General features: G+C 44.3%; 5 protein-coding genes across 5 annotated transcripts in view; all 5 read right to left on the minus strand.

The window, feature by feature from the left end:
- On the minus strand, positions 1-933 carry LOC117774698 (putative olfactory receptor 52P1). Its single transcript, XM_034607314.1, has one exon. It carries the CDS (start codon positions 931-933, stop codon positions 1-3), a length of 933 nt encoding a protein of 310 aa, XP_034463205.1.
- A 3,022-nt stretch (positions 934-3,955) lies between these two features.
- LOC117774783 (olfactory receptor 2F1-like) lies at positions 3,956-4,921 on the minus strand. Its single transcript, XM_034607434.1, has one exon. The coding sequence runs from the start codon at positions 4,919-4,921 to the stop codon at positions 3,956-3,958; it is 966 nt and encodes a 321-aa protein (XP_034463325.1).
- A 4,246-nt stretch (positions 4,922-9,167) lies between these two features.
- Positions 9,168-10,106, minus strand: LOC117774784 (olfactory receptor 52N2-like). The gene has a single exon (XM_034607435.1). It carries the CDS (start codon positions 10,104-10,106, stop codon positions 9,168-9,170), a length of 939 nt encoding a protein of 312 aa, XP_034463326.1.
- Positions 10,107-11,692: 1,586 nt separating this feature from the next.
- On the minus strand, positions 11,693-12,613 carry LOC117774702 (olfactory receptor 8G1-like). The gene has a single exon (XM_034607318.1). The coding sequence runs from the start codon at positions 12,611-12,613 to the stop codon at positions 11,693-11,695; it is 921 nt and encodes a 306-aa protein (XP_034463209.1).
- Positions 12,614-14,880: 2,267 nt separating this feature from the next.
- Positions 14,881-15,820, minus strand: part of LOC117774785 (olfactory receptor 52N5-like) — a 972-nt gene continuing 32 nt past the window's right edge. The window contains exon 1 of the mRNA XM_034607436.1: positions 14,881-15,820. This exon is cut by the window's right edge and continues 32 nt beyond it. Coding sequence (XP_034463327.1) covers positions 14,881-15,820 — 940 coding nt within the window.

Below are 15,820 nucleotides of genomic sequence, written 5' to 3' on the forward strand. Positions count from 1 at the left end.
TCACATATTCCTGTGCTCAAACAATTTTGACAAGAATCTTCGTATCTCTTTGGACTGCACTCCATAGATAACGGGGTTGAGGCTGCAAGGGATGACATGAAACAAAATGCCGGAGAGTTTCCTGTAGTCAGAGTACTGAGGGAAGCGGTGCAGAGTAATTACAGAGATTCCACTAAAGATCATGATCAGGTACAGACACAGGTGAGTGCTGCAGGTCTTCAGGGCCTTACTGTTCAGAGACTGGTTCTTACTGGTCACACACACGACTGTGATCTTAGCGTAGGTGAGAACTATGCTGCCGATAGAAGCTGAGAGCAGGACCACGGTGAACGTGAGGCCGTAGACATTGTTAATAAACACACTCTCACAGGAGAGTTTGAACAGCGAGGCGTTGTCACAGTAAGGATTCATGATCATTGTCCTGCATCGGTTCAGTCTTATGGTCAAACCCAGCAGAATCCCCACCAGAACAAAGGCCACGCCCCAGGCAGACACGGTCAGCTTGACCACCATGTTGTTGGTCATGATGGCGGCGTAACGCAGAGGATTACAGATGGCCACGTATCTGTCAAAGGCCATGATCATCAGTATCGTGTGAGAGGTGGTGCCGAACATGTGAGTGGTGAACGCCTGAAGCACACACTCGTAGTAGCTGATGAGGCGCTCGGAGGGCGGCACCAGGATGTCTGACAGCACCCGGGGAACCAGCAGAGAGTTCCCCATGATGTCGTTGATGGACAGGTTACAGAAGAGCAGGTACATGGGCTGGTGCAGGCTCCTGTCCGTCCATATCAACAACACGATGCCCACGTTGGCAACGAATATGAACACATAGATGATAAGCAGACAGATAAAGACGGGGTACTTGCTGGCCTTGGTGACCTTTAACCCCTCGAGCTGCAGAGTGAGGCTGTTGTATGAAGAGTTTTCCATCGGAGCTGCGGGAGAGAGACGAGGGAAAAATCATGAAACAAGAACCGACAGAAAACAACAAATCCACAGTCGTCACCTCAGTAATTACATGAAAGCTGTTGTCAAGCATTCACAGAAACAGGAGCAGTCACCTGGAGGGTCGGCTCAGTGAAGAGATCAGCCTCCTCTCTACAGTCACACCAGCTTCACTGGTTTTATGAACGTGGCTGTTCTCTGGGGAAAGGTTTACCAGCACATAATAAACATTAAGTCATGTTCAGAGTCTCATCAAGCACCAACAAGCTCATGATGGGGAAACACCTCAGTGTGATGTAGTGTTCATATGTATTAATACTCACATTGTTGGATGTTCAGAGTTGTGTGGTGGTATCTCGTCATCACGGTATCTCTCACTTTATAACGTCAGGAAACATTCAGGAGTTTCTGTCTCAGTCTCTAGTTTCAAGTCTTCTTCAAACAGCTGATGTTCATTTAGTGAATTATGATCATTTAGAGTCAAACAGACCATAAAGCACCGGATGGGTTGGGGGGGGGGGGGGATACCACAGAGTGATTGACATCTAGTACTGTCCAATGGGTGTATTGTAGCTGAAGTAAATAGTTTATTATGAGCAGTAATAAAAAATGATATCTAATATTAATCATAATTACAGGATTAATTAGATGGACAGAAATGTAGGACAGGAATAAACAAGCATCTTCTGCCTTTTCAGTCACTTTATAGATAGACTGTTGACTATATACACTACCGTTCAAAAGTTTGGGGTCACTTAGAAATGTCCTTGTTTTTCAAAGAAAAGCACTGTTTTTTTCAATGAAGATAACATTAAATTAATCAGAAATACACTCTATACATTGTTAATGTGGTAAATGACTATTCTAGGTGGAAACGTCTGGTTTTTAATGAAACATCTCCACAGGTGTATCGAGGCCCATTTCCAGCAACTATCACTCCAGTGTTCTAATGGTACATTGTGTTTGCTAATCGCCTTAGAAGACTAATGGATGATTAGAAAACCCTTGAAAACCCTTGTGCAATGATGTTAGCACAGCTGAAAACTGTTTTGCTGGTGAGAGAAGCTATAGAACTGGCCTTCCTTTGAGCTAGTTGAGTATCTGGAGCATCACATGTGTGGGTTCGATTATACTCTCAAAATGGCCAGAAGAAGAGAACTTTCATGTGAAACTCGCCAGTCTATTCTTGTTCTTAGAAATGAAGGCTATTCCATGCGAGAAATTGCGAAGAAACTGAAAATTTCCTACAACGGTGTGTACTACTCCCTTCAGAGAACAGCACAAACGGGCTCTAACCAGAGTAGAAAGAGAAGTGGGAGGCCCCGGTGCACAACTCAGCAAGAAGACAAGTATATTAGAGTCTCTAGTTTGAGAAATAGACGCCTCACAGGTCCTCAACTGGCAGCTTCTTTAAATGGTACCCGCAAAACGCCAGTGTCAACGTCTACAGTGAAGAGGCGACTCCGGGATGCTGGCCTTCGAGGCAGAGTGGCAAAGAAAAAGCCATATCTGAGACTGGCCAATAAAAAGAAAAGATTGATATGGGCAAAAGAACACAGACATTGGACAGAGGACGATTGGAAAAAAGTGTTATGGACAGACGAATCAAAGTATGAGGTGTTTGGATCACACAGAAGAACATTTGTGAGACGCAGAACAGGTGAGAAGATGCTGGAAGAGTGCCTGACGCCATCTGTCTGCATGGTGGAGGTCATGTGATGGTCTGGGGCTGCTGTGGTGCTGGTAAAGTGGGAGATTTGTACAAGGTAAAAGGGATTTTAAATAAGGAAGGCTATCACTCCATTTTGCAACGCCATGCCATCCCCTGTGGACAGCGCTTGATTGGAGCCAGTTCCCTCCTACAACAGGACAATGACCCAAAGCACACCTCCACATTATGCAAGAACTCTTTAGGGAAGAAGCAGGCAGCTGGTATGCTGTCTGTAATGGAGTGGCCAGCGCAGTCACCAGATCTCAACCCCATTGAGCTGCTGTGGGAGCAGCTTGACCGTATGGTACCAGGAAGTGCCCATCAAGCCAATCCCACTTGTGGGAGGGGCTTCAGGAAGCGGGGGGGGTGACATTTCTACAGATTACCTCAACACATTAACAGCTAGAATGCCAAAGGTCTGCAATGCTGGAACTGCTGCAAATGGAGCATTCTTTGACGAAAGCAAAGTTTGAAGAACAAAATTAATATTTCAAATAAAAATCATTATTTCTAACCTTGTCAATGTCTTGACTATATTTTCTTTTCATTTTGCAACTCATTTGATTAATAAAAGTGTGAGTTTTCATGGAAAACACAAAATTGTCTGGGTGACCCCAAACTTTTGAACTGTAGTGTATATATAATATATGTGTATAATATGACTGAAGATACTAATAATAAGCTAGTCGGCTGTGGACAGGTATGTGTATCTCAAACATTTAAAAAGATCAAACTCCAGGTACATTATACAGAAAAATCCTTTTATTAGAACAAATGAAATCACCTACAGTTGGTGAAAAACTCTTTCTTCCCTCGTGGTTTGTGAAATTAATCATTTAAATATGACGTTTAACACTAAAACAAATAATAAACATCACAGGCAAAATATGAAAAAATGTTAACATAACAAAATAATAATAATGGAGCAGAATTTCAGTTTATGATCATTATTTAAATTAAGTAACAAAAATATTTAATATAATTTAGAAACTTCTCCATAAATCCTTCCTTCTGTTAGTGATGAACAGCGCCCCCTGCAGCCACACATGGGGATTCACTCTGTGTAGAGAAAACAAAGTGAATCAAAGTGTTGACTGTGTCGTGGATATTACCCATGATCCTCTGCTTCCTGACCCTGAAGAGCTGCTGCTGTAACAAATCCACCAAACTGTTCAGAATTCTTCATATTTCTAAGTTTCCTGCTGAATATTGGAGATAAACTCTGGTTTTTAATAACTTCAGAGTGTTTTTAACTGATCTCAGTTCAGCTTCACTCTGATTCAGCTCCTTTGTATTTTAGTTATTTCTGTAAAGTTTATCTTGGGATATTTTGACTTCACTCCTGTAAAACACGCTGACGATCTTCTGTCGGAGCTCTTTACAGTTCAGTCCGTAGATGATGGGGTTCAGCGCCGTGGGCACAACATGAAACATGACGGACGCCACTTTACCACTGTCCGCCCACTGAGGGTTCCGGTGCATGATCATGGGGGTGAAGGACGCCACCAACATGATGACGTACACGGTCAGGTGGGTGGCGCAGGTCTGCAGCGCTTTGCTGCTCAGCACCTTGTTCTTGCTGCTGAAACACATGATGGCGATCCTCAGGTAGGTGAGCGCGATGCTGCCGAGGGAGGAGCCCAGGATGACCACGGCGCTGCCGAGGCCGTAGATGTGGTTGATGAGGAGGTTCTGGCAGGAGAGCTTAAACAAGGAGGCGTTATCGCAGAAAGGGTTGATTATCACCCTCCTGCAGCGCGTCAGGCGGATGGTGAGGCCCAGGAGGATCGCCACGGAGATGAAGGCCGCCACCCAGGCCCCAGCCGACAGCTTCACCACCATCCGGTTGGTCATGATGGCGGCGTAACGCAGGGGGTTGCAGATGGCCACGTAGCGGTCGAAGGCCATGATCATGAGCACCGCGTGGGAGGTGCCTGCATGAAAGTGACTGGCGAAGGCCTGAAGAACGCACTCATAGTACCGGATGTAGCGCTGAGTCATGGGAGTGAAGACGTCGCTCAGCAGGCGAGGGACGACCACGGTGGCTCCGAACGCGTCGTTGATGCTCATGTTGCAGAAGAGCAGGTACATGGGCTGGTGGAGGCTCCGCTCCGTGGAGATCAGCAGCACCAGGCCCACGTTAGACACCATGATGAAGACGTAGATGAGGAGGAGCAGGACGAAGGCAGGAACAGAGGACGCAGGGCTGACCTTTAACCCCTCCATGGATATAATATCAGCACTGAACGTCTGGTTCTCCATGATGCTGAGGAGACGCTGGCGTTCATGACGAGAGAGAAACAGAAAACTCATTTCAAATCAGTTCAACAGAAAAAGATCAAAGTGAGTCTGAGCAGCACAAACGTGTTGAATCATCTTTAAATAAAGTGTCAAGTTGAACATGTTCACGTCATGTGTGTAATTTATTTTCTCTGACTGAGCAACATGGACTAAAGCGTTTCCACATGTGTTCAGAACCTGGAACATGTGAACCACAGAAGAAGAAAATCAGTCTTACACTTATTTCATTTATTATGTTTCAATGATTTCACTGCAGCTGAAGTTTCTCTTTGTTCGACTCTAATGTTTAAAAACTATGAATAAATGAAGTGATGAAAACGACAAACTGATAAAATATCGAATAAAATGAAGTGAACTCCTGAGATGAGACATGTTGAATCGGATTTTACAGTTTAGTGCTGATGTGACTCTTCAAAATACACGTGAATAATAAGTTCTTCAGTTTTTATCACAACTGTCACATGAAATAAAATCTTTTCAGAAATAAAAGAGAAACTGACACAAACATGAAGCTCAGGAGAAAAACTAGAAACACAACAAACCACTTCATCAAACTGACAAACCTCCTCTGAGCAGAATCAGGAACACGTCTCCATCACGTGTTTCAAATCAAAGGCACAAAGTGAACCAAGTGACCATTTGAACAGATTTCTACTTGAATTCATTTATTATATTAAAACTCTGACATTTTATGTTACAAAATCTTTACATAATAAAACTGAAGATTTCTTTATTTTCTTTACACTATTCACTAAAATCTTGTAGAAACAAAATAAACAAAAATCTCAAATTTGACCTTGAAGTTACTTTTTATAGTTTGATTCATGTTTCTTATGTTTTTTATAATTAACATTAATAATATTTCATATATAAAACATATATATATATATCTATGATATGTCTTGAATGAAAATGAAAAGTAAACTGTGTGTGTGAGTGTGTGAGTGTGTCCTGTTTACCTGTGATAACGAGGACGTCCTCCTGTCGGACTTGTCTCACACTCGTCTTTTATATCCTGACTCTTCTTCTTCTTTGACTCCTCGTTCTTCAGTTTGTTGTGTTGCTCATCACTTTGTCTCCAGGCAACCGTTGCTGTCATCATCAAGCATGTTGTCAGACATTCTTCTTTCTACTCTGTCCTCTCTTGATTCTCTCTGTCCTCTTACGTCACGACAGGTCCTCCTCTCCTCCCCTGTCCTCCTGTCCGACCGAGCCACTATGTGAGCATCACAAAGGAAATGGTGAAGATCTAAACACCCTGACGAGCTGCTCACTGATCAGTCTCCTCTCTTTTCTTTCTGTCTCCAGTTCTGCAGCCAAAAGCTCTTTTTACCAAACTACAATTCAATCCTCATTCTCAAACCCCAAAAAACTCTTCTTCATCTTTTCCAACCTCCTTGACCCCCCCAGTCCCCCCCCCCTTCTACCAAGCCACTTTGTCAAGTACTTTACAAAAAAGATAGATGACCTACGCTCCTCATTCTCTAATCCTCCTTCTGTAACTACACTTCAATCATCTTCATCTTCATCCCCTTCACTTTCCTCTTTCACCCCCCCGTCTCCCAATCAAGTTCTTACCTTGGTAACCTCCGCCCCCCCGACCACCTGCCCCCTTGACCCCATCTCACATTCTCCAGTCTATCGCTCCTGACCTTCTTCCTTTTCTCACCCATCTTATCAACACTTCCCTGTCAACCGGCTGTTTCCCTAACTCTCTCTCTCCTCTGTCCTCATCCTTCTAGACCTCTCTGCTGCATTTGACCCAGTGAACCACCAGATCCTTATTCCCCCCCCCCCTCAGGACCTGGGTGTCTCAGGCTCTGCTCTCTCCCTGCTCTCATACTACCTCAACGACCACACTTACTGGGTAACTTGGAGAGGATCTGTGTCTGAACCTTGTCCTCTCACTACTGGGGTCCCTCAAGGTTCCGTCCTGGGTCCCCTCCTCTTCTCTCTCGACTCTGTCATTCACTCACATGGCTTTTCCTACCACAGCTACGCTGATGACACCCAACTAATCCTCTCTTTCTCCAAATCTGAAACACAGGCAGCAGCAGGAATCTCTGTCTGCCTGACATCTCTCAGTGGATGTCTGCACACCACCTGAAAATTAACCTTGATAAGACTGACAGACTTTTCCTTCCAGGGAAAAACTCCCCCCACCCACGACCTGAGTATTACCTTTGACAACTCTGTGTTAGCCCCCCCCCAGACCTGTAGGAACCTGGGTGTGACACTCGACAGTCAACTCTCCCTCACTGCCAACATTACTGCAACATCACGTTCCTGTAGATTCATGCTGTACAACATCAGGAGAACACGCCCCCTTCTCTCTCAGAAGGTGGTGCAGGTTCTGGTCCAGGTTCTGGTCCAGGTTCTGGTCCAGGCTCTGGTCCAGGTTCTGGTGCAGGTTCTGGTCCAGGTTCTGGTCCAGGCTCTGGTCATCTCATGCCTATAGACTACTGCCCCCCCTCCTGGCAGGTCTACCTGCTGCTGCCCTCCGACCTCTGCAGCTCATCCAGGAAGCAGCAGCTCCACTGGTTACCAGTAGCTGCCCGCATCCATTTCAAAACACTAGTACTTGGTACCGTGCTGTGACCGGATCAGGTCCAGTCTACATCCAGGACATGGTCAAACGTTACAGCCCAGCTTGTTAACTCCGCTCTGCATCGGCCAATCAGCTGCTCCCTCACTGCGAGGGACAGCTGCCACTCAACAACATCACCACTGTTTCCGGTCCTGGCTCCTAAACGGTGGAACCAGCTCCACATGGACATCAGGACAGAAAGTCCACACATCTTCCTCCAGACTGAAGACACACCTCTTCAGACTGAAGACACGTCTCTTCAGACTGAAGACATGTCTCTTCAGACTGAAGACACACCTCTTCAGACTATACCTTGGATAAACATTTAAACTAACAATTTAGTAGCACTTAAATGTCACTTACTTATAGAACTTTGTAGTTTGGCTTTCTTGAAGAAATTGTACTTTCTTGATTCTTGTTGTTCTGGTTTGTTCCTCCTGGTTGATGCACTTATTGTGAGTCGCTCTGGATAAAAGCGTCAGCTCAATGTAATGTAATGTTTGAGTTGATTTTACTGCTCATCTGGTTTCTGTTAACATCTGTTAACATCTGTCAACATCTGTCAACATCTGTTAACATCAGACTCAGATCAGCTGATGAACATGTGGATGATTCAGCAGCTGAAGAGCCAGATGTTTCCTTCAGGAGGAGGAGACCAAACATGGACATAAAAGAGAGGAAACACTGAACTGATGATGTAACACAAACATCACATGACTCATCATGTTGATCTGTGCAGAAACTTACAAACAAATAAACGTAAAAGTCGTGTGTTGTTGATTTTTAAATCCAAACACAGATTTTAAATAAAGACGACGACTCGTCTCCACTTCCTCTAATGAAGCTAAAATATCTCAGATTCAAACGCTGCCATCTTGTGGTGATGGCGTCATTTACAGTCGGAGTCTGAGCAGAAGTGATGGTGGAGCTGTGGTGTCAAGGCCCCGCCCATACACATATCTGACCAATCAGGAGTCAGTGTCAGCTGTCAATCATGATGTCTCAGCCTGTTTTTATATCATCAAATAACTAATTAAAACCAAACTGATCAGAAACATCTTTGACAAACATTTATTTAACGTCTACTTTGATTCTTTAGTTTGGTTCATGTCCCATCTGCTAACAGGGAGGAGGTTTATGATCGATACTGCAGCCAGACACCAGGGGGCGACAGAAACACTGTCTGGATTCTGATTAATGAAGATTTAAACAGTGACAAGATTCATTCATAATGAATAAAAACACAGTTTCTGTATAAATAGTTTTATATATATTTTATATTATTTAATTTAAATTAAACATATAATGTAGCGAACTTATTCTCCTGAGAGATTTACATATTTTGATACTTTGGTGTATCAAGTTTTAAAATACTTTCACATCTTTTAATGTATAATAATCAACAAGGTCACAGAAATCATGAGACTTGTTTTCCTACTTGAATTAAATTCATTTAAATTCAGGAACATGTGAAGACTGAAGACGTTCTAAAGCTTTAGTGTTTTATTTATTTATGTTATGACTGTAATTCATATAATTCATATTAGAGTCAATTTGATTTATTATGCTCTTCAATCACTTCTTGGATGAAACCACAGAGCGACGCAGGGTTTCATTTTCTTAACATTGAGGTCTGTGGTTTTTCTTTGTGAACAGGATGCTGATTTTCTCTCGGACCGTTTTGATCTGCAGTCCGTAGATGACGGCGTTCATGGCGGGAGGAACCACGTGGAACATGATGGAGGCCAGCTTCCTGTGGTCGGACAGGTCGGGGAAACGATGGAGGACGATGATGACGGCGCCGGACACAAACATGATGATGTAGACGGCGAGGTGGGTGGCGCAGGTCTGCAGCGCCCGGCCGTTCAGCACCTTGTTCCTGCTGCTCAGACACACCATGGCGATCCTCAGGTAGGTGAGCGTGACGCTGCCGAGGGAGCACGCCATCGTGGCCATGGCGCTGCCGAGGCCATAGATGTGGTTGATGAAAACGTTCTCACAGGACAGTTTGAACAAGGAGGCGTTGTCACAGAACGGGTTGTTTATCATTCGCCTGCAGCGCGACAGTCGGACGCTGAGGCCCACGAGGATCGCAATCAGACAGAAGGCTGCTGCCCACGCCGCCACAGACAGCTTCACCACCATCTTGTTGGTCATGATGGCGGCGTAACGCAGGGGGTTGCAGATGGCCACGTAGCGGTCGAAGGCCATGATGATCAGCACCGTGTGGGAGGTGCCTCCATGGAAGTGAGCGCAGAAGGCCTGAAGAACGCACTCATAGTACCGGATGTAGCGCTGAGTCATGGGAGTGAAGACGTCGCTCAGCAGGCGAGGGATGACCACGGTGGCTCCGAACGCGTCGTTGATGCTCATGTTGCAGAAGAGCAGGTACATGGGCTGGTGGAGGCTCCGCTCCGTGGAGATCAGCAGCACCAGGCCCACGTTAGACACCATGATGAAGACGTAGATGAGGAGGAGCAGGACGAAGGCAGGAACAGAGGACGCAGGGCTGACCTTTAACCCCTCCAGCAGCAGAAGATCCACGCTGACGTTGTTCATCCTGCAGAGGAACGATCATGATCAGCTGTCAATCAACACCTGAGAACAAATACAGATCAGAAACCTTAAATTCAAGTTTTACACCGAAACAACTTAAAAATATTTATTCACTTCGTTAAATGTATTTGTAACGACTCAACTGCTAAAGTAGATAAAAGACTTCAAACTTCATTTTTGTGTTACAGGTAAATTTTGTTTTTTTAGGTTGTAAAGACATTCACACCCCCCCCCACCAACACACAGAGACACACACGCACACACAGACACAGACACACACACACGCACACACAGACACACACACAGACACGCACACACAGACACACACTCTCACACACACACACACACACACACACACACACACACACACACACACACACACACCCACACAATTGTTGATAAATGTTAGTGAGTTTCAAACAGAGAAAAACATCACAGCTCATATTGATGATTTATTTTATCAATGTGTTGAAAACAAGAATCAAATGTTTGACTTTTTCTTTTTATTAAATTAGAGTTAAACAGTAACAGTGTGTGTGTCTGTCTGTGTGTGTGTTTGTGTGTGTGTGTGTGTGTGTGTCTGTGTGTGTGTGTGTCTGTGTGTGTGTGTGTCTGTGTGTGTCTGTGTGTGTGTGTCTGTGTGTGTGTCTGTGTGTGTGTCTGTCTCTGTGTGTGTGTGTGTCTGTGTGTGTGTGTGTCTGTGTGTGTCTGTGTGTGTGTGTGTCTGTGTGTGTCTGTGTGTGTGCGTGTGTGTGTGTGTCTGTCTCTGTGTGTGTGTGTGTCTGTGTGTGTGTGTGTCTGTGTGTGTGTGTGTCTGTGTGTGTCTGTGTGTGTGTGTCTGTGTGTGTGTCTGTGTGTGCGTGTGTGTGTGTGTCTGTCTGTGTGTGTGTGTGTGTTGCATCACATGGAGATAAATCCTGATTTCATATCAAACCAGCTTTAAATTAACAAATGTGTATATGAAATGAGACAAGTTGAACTGCAGCTTCATAAGAGTGCACGTGAACATGCACTCTTATTCCAGTGAAACATAAATGAGTCTGTGCATCAGGTCAAAGGTCAAATCACCACAGAATTAAACCAGTTTGTGGCTTCACGACGTCCTGATAAACTTGTGTTTCAGTCTCAGAGAAACATTTAAAAACTCATGTTACACAACGTAACGTTTATTCATCACATCACACATCTGTTATCACTGTGTCTGTGTGTGTGTCTGCGAGTGTGTGTGTGTGTGTGTGTTTACCTGTGTTGAACCTCCTCCAGTCACATCAGACCTGGACTGACTCACATCTTATAACACGATGCAGCGTCTAGAGGTCGTGACGTCAGCGGACGATCTGACACCCTGAGGACGTTCATCACTTCATGTGTGTGTGTGTGTGTGTGTGTGAGAGAGTGTGTGTGTGTGTGTGTGTGTGTGTGTGTGAGAGAGTGTGTGTGTTATGATGTTATTACATAACACAGTGAACGGTTCAGTTTGAATAAAGTTGACTTTTAATCATTTCACAAACATGGAGGTCAAACTTAGTTTTAATGACAAATATCAGCAGCAGAATTATTAGAAAACATTTTCAGTGGAATCAGTCACTTCACTTCCTGCTGAACAGGATGCTGATTTTCTCTCGGACCGTTTTGATCTGCAGTCCGTAGATGACGGCGTTCATGGCGGGAGGAACCACGTGTAACATGATGGAGGCCAGCTTCCTGTGGTCGGACAGGTCGGGGAAACGATGGAGGACGATGATGACGGCGCCGGACACAAACATGATGATGTAGACGGCGAGGTGGGTGGCGCAGGTCTGCAGCGCCCGGCCGTTCAGCACCTTGTTCCTGCTGCTCAGACACACCATGGCGATCCTCAGGTAGGTGAGCGTGACGCTGCCGAGGGACGAGCCCAGCAGGACCACGGTGTAGCCGAGGCCGTAGATGTTGTTGACGAGGACACTTTCACACGAGAGTTTGAACAAGGAGGCGTTGTCACAGAACGGGTTGAATATGATCCACCTGCAGCGCGACAGACGGACGCTGAGGCCCACGAGCACGGCCACCAGGAGGAGAGCAACTGTCCACGCTGACACCGACAAATTCACCAGCATCTTGTTGGTCATGATGGCGGCGTAACGCAGGGGGTCGCAGATCGCCATGTAGCGGTCGAAGGCCATGATCATGAGCACGGTGTGGGAGGTGCTCGCGTGGAGGTGAGCGCAGAACGCCTGAACCACACAGTCCACGTAAGAAATGTATCGGTCCGAACCCGGGAGGAAGACGTCGCTCAGCAGACGAGGGATGACCACGGTGGCTCCGAACGCGTCGTTGATGCTCATGTTGCAGAAGAGCAGGTACATGGGCTGGTGGAGGCTCCGCTCCGTGGAGATCAGCAGCACCAGGCCCACGTTAGACACCATGATGAAGACGTAGATGAGGAGGAGCAGGACGAAGGCAGGAACAGAGGACGCAGGGCTGACCTTTAACCCCTCCAGCAGCAGAAGATCCACGCTGACGTTGTTCATCCTGCAGAGGAACGATCATGATCAGCTGTCAATCAACACCTGAGAACAAATACAGATCAGAAACCTTAAATTCAAGTTTTACCCTCATGACAAATGATTCTGTCGAGTTTTTAAAGAATCAAGATTTTATGGATTTTAATCCTAAAATACTAAATAATGAACCTGTTCAACAAACAAATAGAAAAAAACAGATTGCTTGATTCCTACTGAGACTTTGATTGATTATCAGATGTAAATAGTTTGTTGTGGTGGCAGCTGATCCACGATGATCGTAACTGGGTGATTTAGATAAACACTATAAGTCATAACATGTAAAACCTGCTGTTCCTAACTACACCTCCATCGTTGTTATCACTTCATCCGTCACAACTTCCATCCTTCGTTCTTTCTCATGTTTCACTTCCTGGATTCTCGCTGCGACGCTTCCTTTTCCCTGTTGAAGGTTTGAGTTTCACTCAGAGGACGTTGCTCTTTGTTCAGATATGAGACAAACTGTGATTATACAACATTTATTTATGTTCTAATCCGGTTTATTAACATATTTTAGTGTTTTATTATTTAAAAAAAACTATTTAACTCAATTGAAAATCATCAGGCGAAACGTTTTTGTACATAAAAATATGTTTTTTTATTTTGTAACCTGGTTGGATTGTGCTCTTTGGACAAATAGACTTAAACAAGTATTGACACAGAAATAACTAGTTCAATATTATTATGATGTACGTTATATTATATAAAATGGTATATTTTTACTATCATGAATATAATCTAATATTTTACTTTTCTGCTTTTATATACATCTATATATATAATTACACACAATACATGACACACACACACATATATATACATATATATATATATATATATATATATATATATATATATACAATATCTACAATAAAATAAAATAAAAACAATCATATGATAAATATAAAGTCAAGATCTTGTTATTTCACTTTGAAACGAGACAAATAAAACACAACCTCAGCAGGTGAGTTTATATGAATCACGTTTATAACAAAGACATGAAATGAAAAACATCACAACTTTTATTATATATATTTAAAACGTTTCTGGTTGATGAAAATACAAGAATAACATTTTACACTTTAGATTTAACATCGACTCAGTGAAATAAGATTTGAGCTTTAATGTTCAGACATTTTCACATCAAACTGTTTCACTGAATTAAACCTCATGAAGCGACAGAAATTTAACAAATCAAAAGAGAAACACACGATTTTTACATTTCAACCTTTAACACAAAGCTGTGTGTGTGTGTGTGTGCGTGTGTGTGTGTGTGTGTGTGTGTGTGTGTGTCTATAGATATGAGGCCGATTTTGGTTCAATACCATCTTTGTGAGGACGTTTTGTCTGGTCCCCACAAATCCAAAGGTTTGTTTGAGGGTTAAGACTTGTTAGATTAAGGGGTTAGCGTTAGGTTAGTTATTTAGATGCTCTAGTTAAGGTTAGATTAAGGGGTTAGCGTTAGGTTAGTTATTTAGATGCTCTAGTTAAGGTTAGATTAAGGGGTTAGCATTAGGTTAGTTATTTAGATGCTCTAGTTAAGGTTAGATTAAGGGGTTAGCGTTAGGTTAGTTATTTAGATGCTCTAGTTAAGGTTAGATTAAGGGGTTAGCGTTAGGTTAGTTATTTAGATGCTCTAGTTAAGGTTAGATTAAGGGGTTAGGTAATGCATCGTCCCCACAGCTGTGGAGACGTGCAGGTCTGTGTTTACCTGTCGAACGTCCTCCTCTCTCACCACAGCTGGACCGACGCTCTCGTCTTATTAGTCGACAGCAGCGTCGTGACGTCATCACTTCTGAACATGAGGTTTATCAACTTTCCTCCAATCAGCTTTGGTCACGTGCACGTTGTCTCAAGTTCATCAAATATGGTGCACGTGATGTACAACATGCAAATTAAAATGTACTCTTATTTTACAAATTTACACAATAATTATAACCTTGTCTTTATTGGTCTAAATGTTAAATAACAAAGACAAAATATAAAGATAATGAATATGTACAGTTATATAAATATTTACAGAAATTAATATGTATATTTATATTTACAATTTTATAAATGTCAATTTATGAATATGTCAATTTATGAATATTTACAGATATGAATATATACAGTTATATAAATATGAACAGGTTTAAATATTTACAGTAATACAAATATTTACAGTTTTGAACATGTATAGTTATATAAATATTTCCAGTGATGAACATTTACTGAATATTAGCGTGTTATTTTCATCAGTGTAAACGCTGCTCATGCTTGTGATTGGACAGTGAATGGGTTTGTTTACAGTGGAACACATTAGTGACTCGCTGTCTGACCTCTTTCATCTGCAGCCCGTAGATAACGGCGTTCAGAGCGGGCAGAGCCACTTCGCCCACTATGGCCGCCACCTTCCTGTGGTCGGACAGCCGGGGGAAGCGGTGCAGGATGACGATGATGAAGGCCGACAGCAGCAGGAGGACGTACACGGTCAGGTGGGAGGTGCAGGTCTGCAGAGCCTTGCTGTTCAGCACCTTGTTCTTGCTGCGCACGCACACGGCGGCGATCTTCAGGTAGGTGAGCGTGACGCTGCAGATGGACGAGCCCAGCAGGACCACGGTGTAGCCGAGGCCGTACACCTGGTTGATGAAGACGCTGTCACACGACAGTTTGAACAAGGAGGCGTTGTCGCAGAACAGGTTGGATATAACCCGACGGCAGCGCGTCAGGCGGACGGTGAGGCCCAGGAGGATCGCCACCAATACCAGAGCCGTTCCCCACGCCGCCACCGACAGCTTCACCACCATCTTGTTGGTCATGATGGCGGCGTAACGCAGGGGGTTGCAGATGGCCACGTAGCGGTCGAAGGCCATGATCATGAGCACGGTGTGGGAGGTGCTGCCGTACAGGTGGACGCAGAACGCCTGGACCACGCAGTCCACGTAGCGAATGTAGCGCTCGGAGTTTGAGATGAAAATATCTCGGAGAACATGAGGGATGATGATCGTGGCTCCGAACGCGTCGTTGATGCTCATGTTGCAGAAGAGCAGGTACATGGGCTGGTGGAGGCTCCGCTCCGTGGAGATCAGCAGCACCAGGCCCACGTTAGACACCATGATGAAGACGTAGATGAGGAGGAGCAGGACGAAGGCAGGAACAGAGGACGCAGGGCTGACCTTTAACCCCTCCAGCAGC

This window comes from Hippoglossus hippoglossus, chromosome 14, assembly GCF_009819705.1.
Source record: "Hippoglossus hippoglossus isolate fHipHip1 chromosome 14, fHipHip1.pri, whole genome shotgun sequence".
NCBI classification, from domain to species: domain Eukaryota; kingdom Metazoa; phylum Chordata; class Actinopteri; order Pleuronectiformes; family Pleuronectidae; genus Hippoglossus; species Hippoglossus hippoglossus.

What these genes read in the sequence shown, in the direction of transcription:
- LOC117774698 (XM_034607314.1), bottom strand. Translation starts at nt 933, where the DNA reads ATGGAAAACTCTTCATACAACAGCCTCACTCTGCAGCTCGAGGGGTTA.
- LOC117774783 (XM_034607434.1), bottom strand. Translation starts at nt 4,921, where the DNA reads ATGGAGAACCAGACGTTCAGTGCTGATATTATATCCATGGAGGGGTTA.
- LOC117774784 (XM_034607435.1), bottom strand. Translation starts at nt 10,106, where the DNA reads ATGAACAACGTCAGCGTGGATCTTCTGCTGCTGGAGGGGTTAAAGGTC.
- LOC117774702 (XM_034607318.1), bottom strand. Translation starts at nt 12,613, where the DNA reads ATGAACAACGTCAGCGTGGATCTTCTGCTGCTGGAGGGGTTAAAGGTC.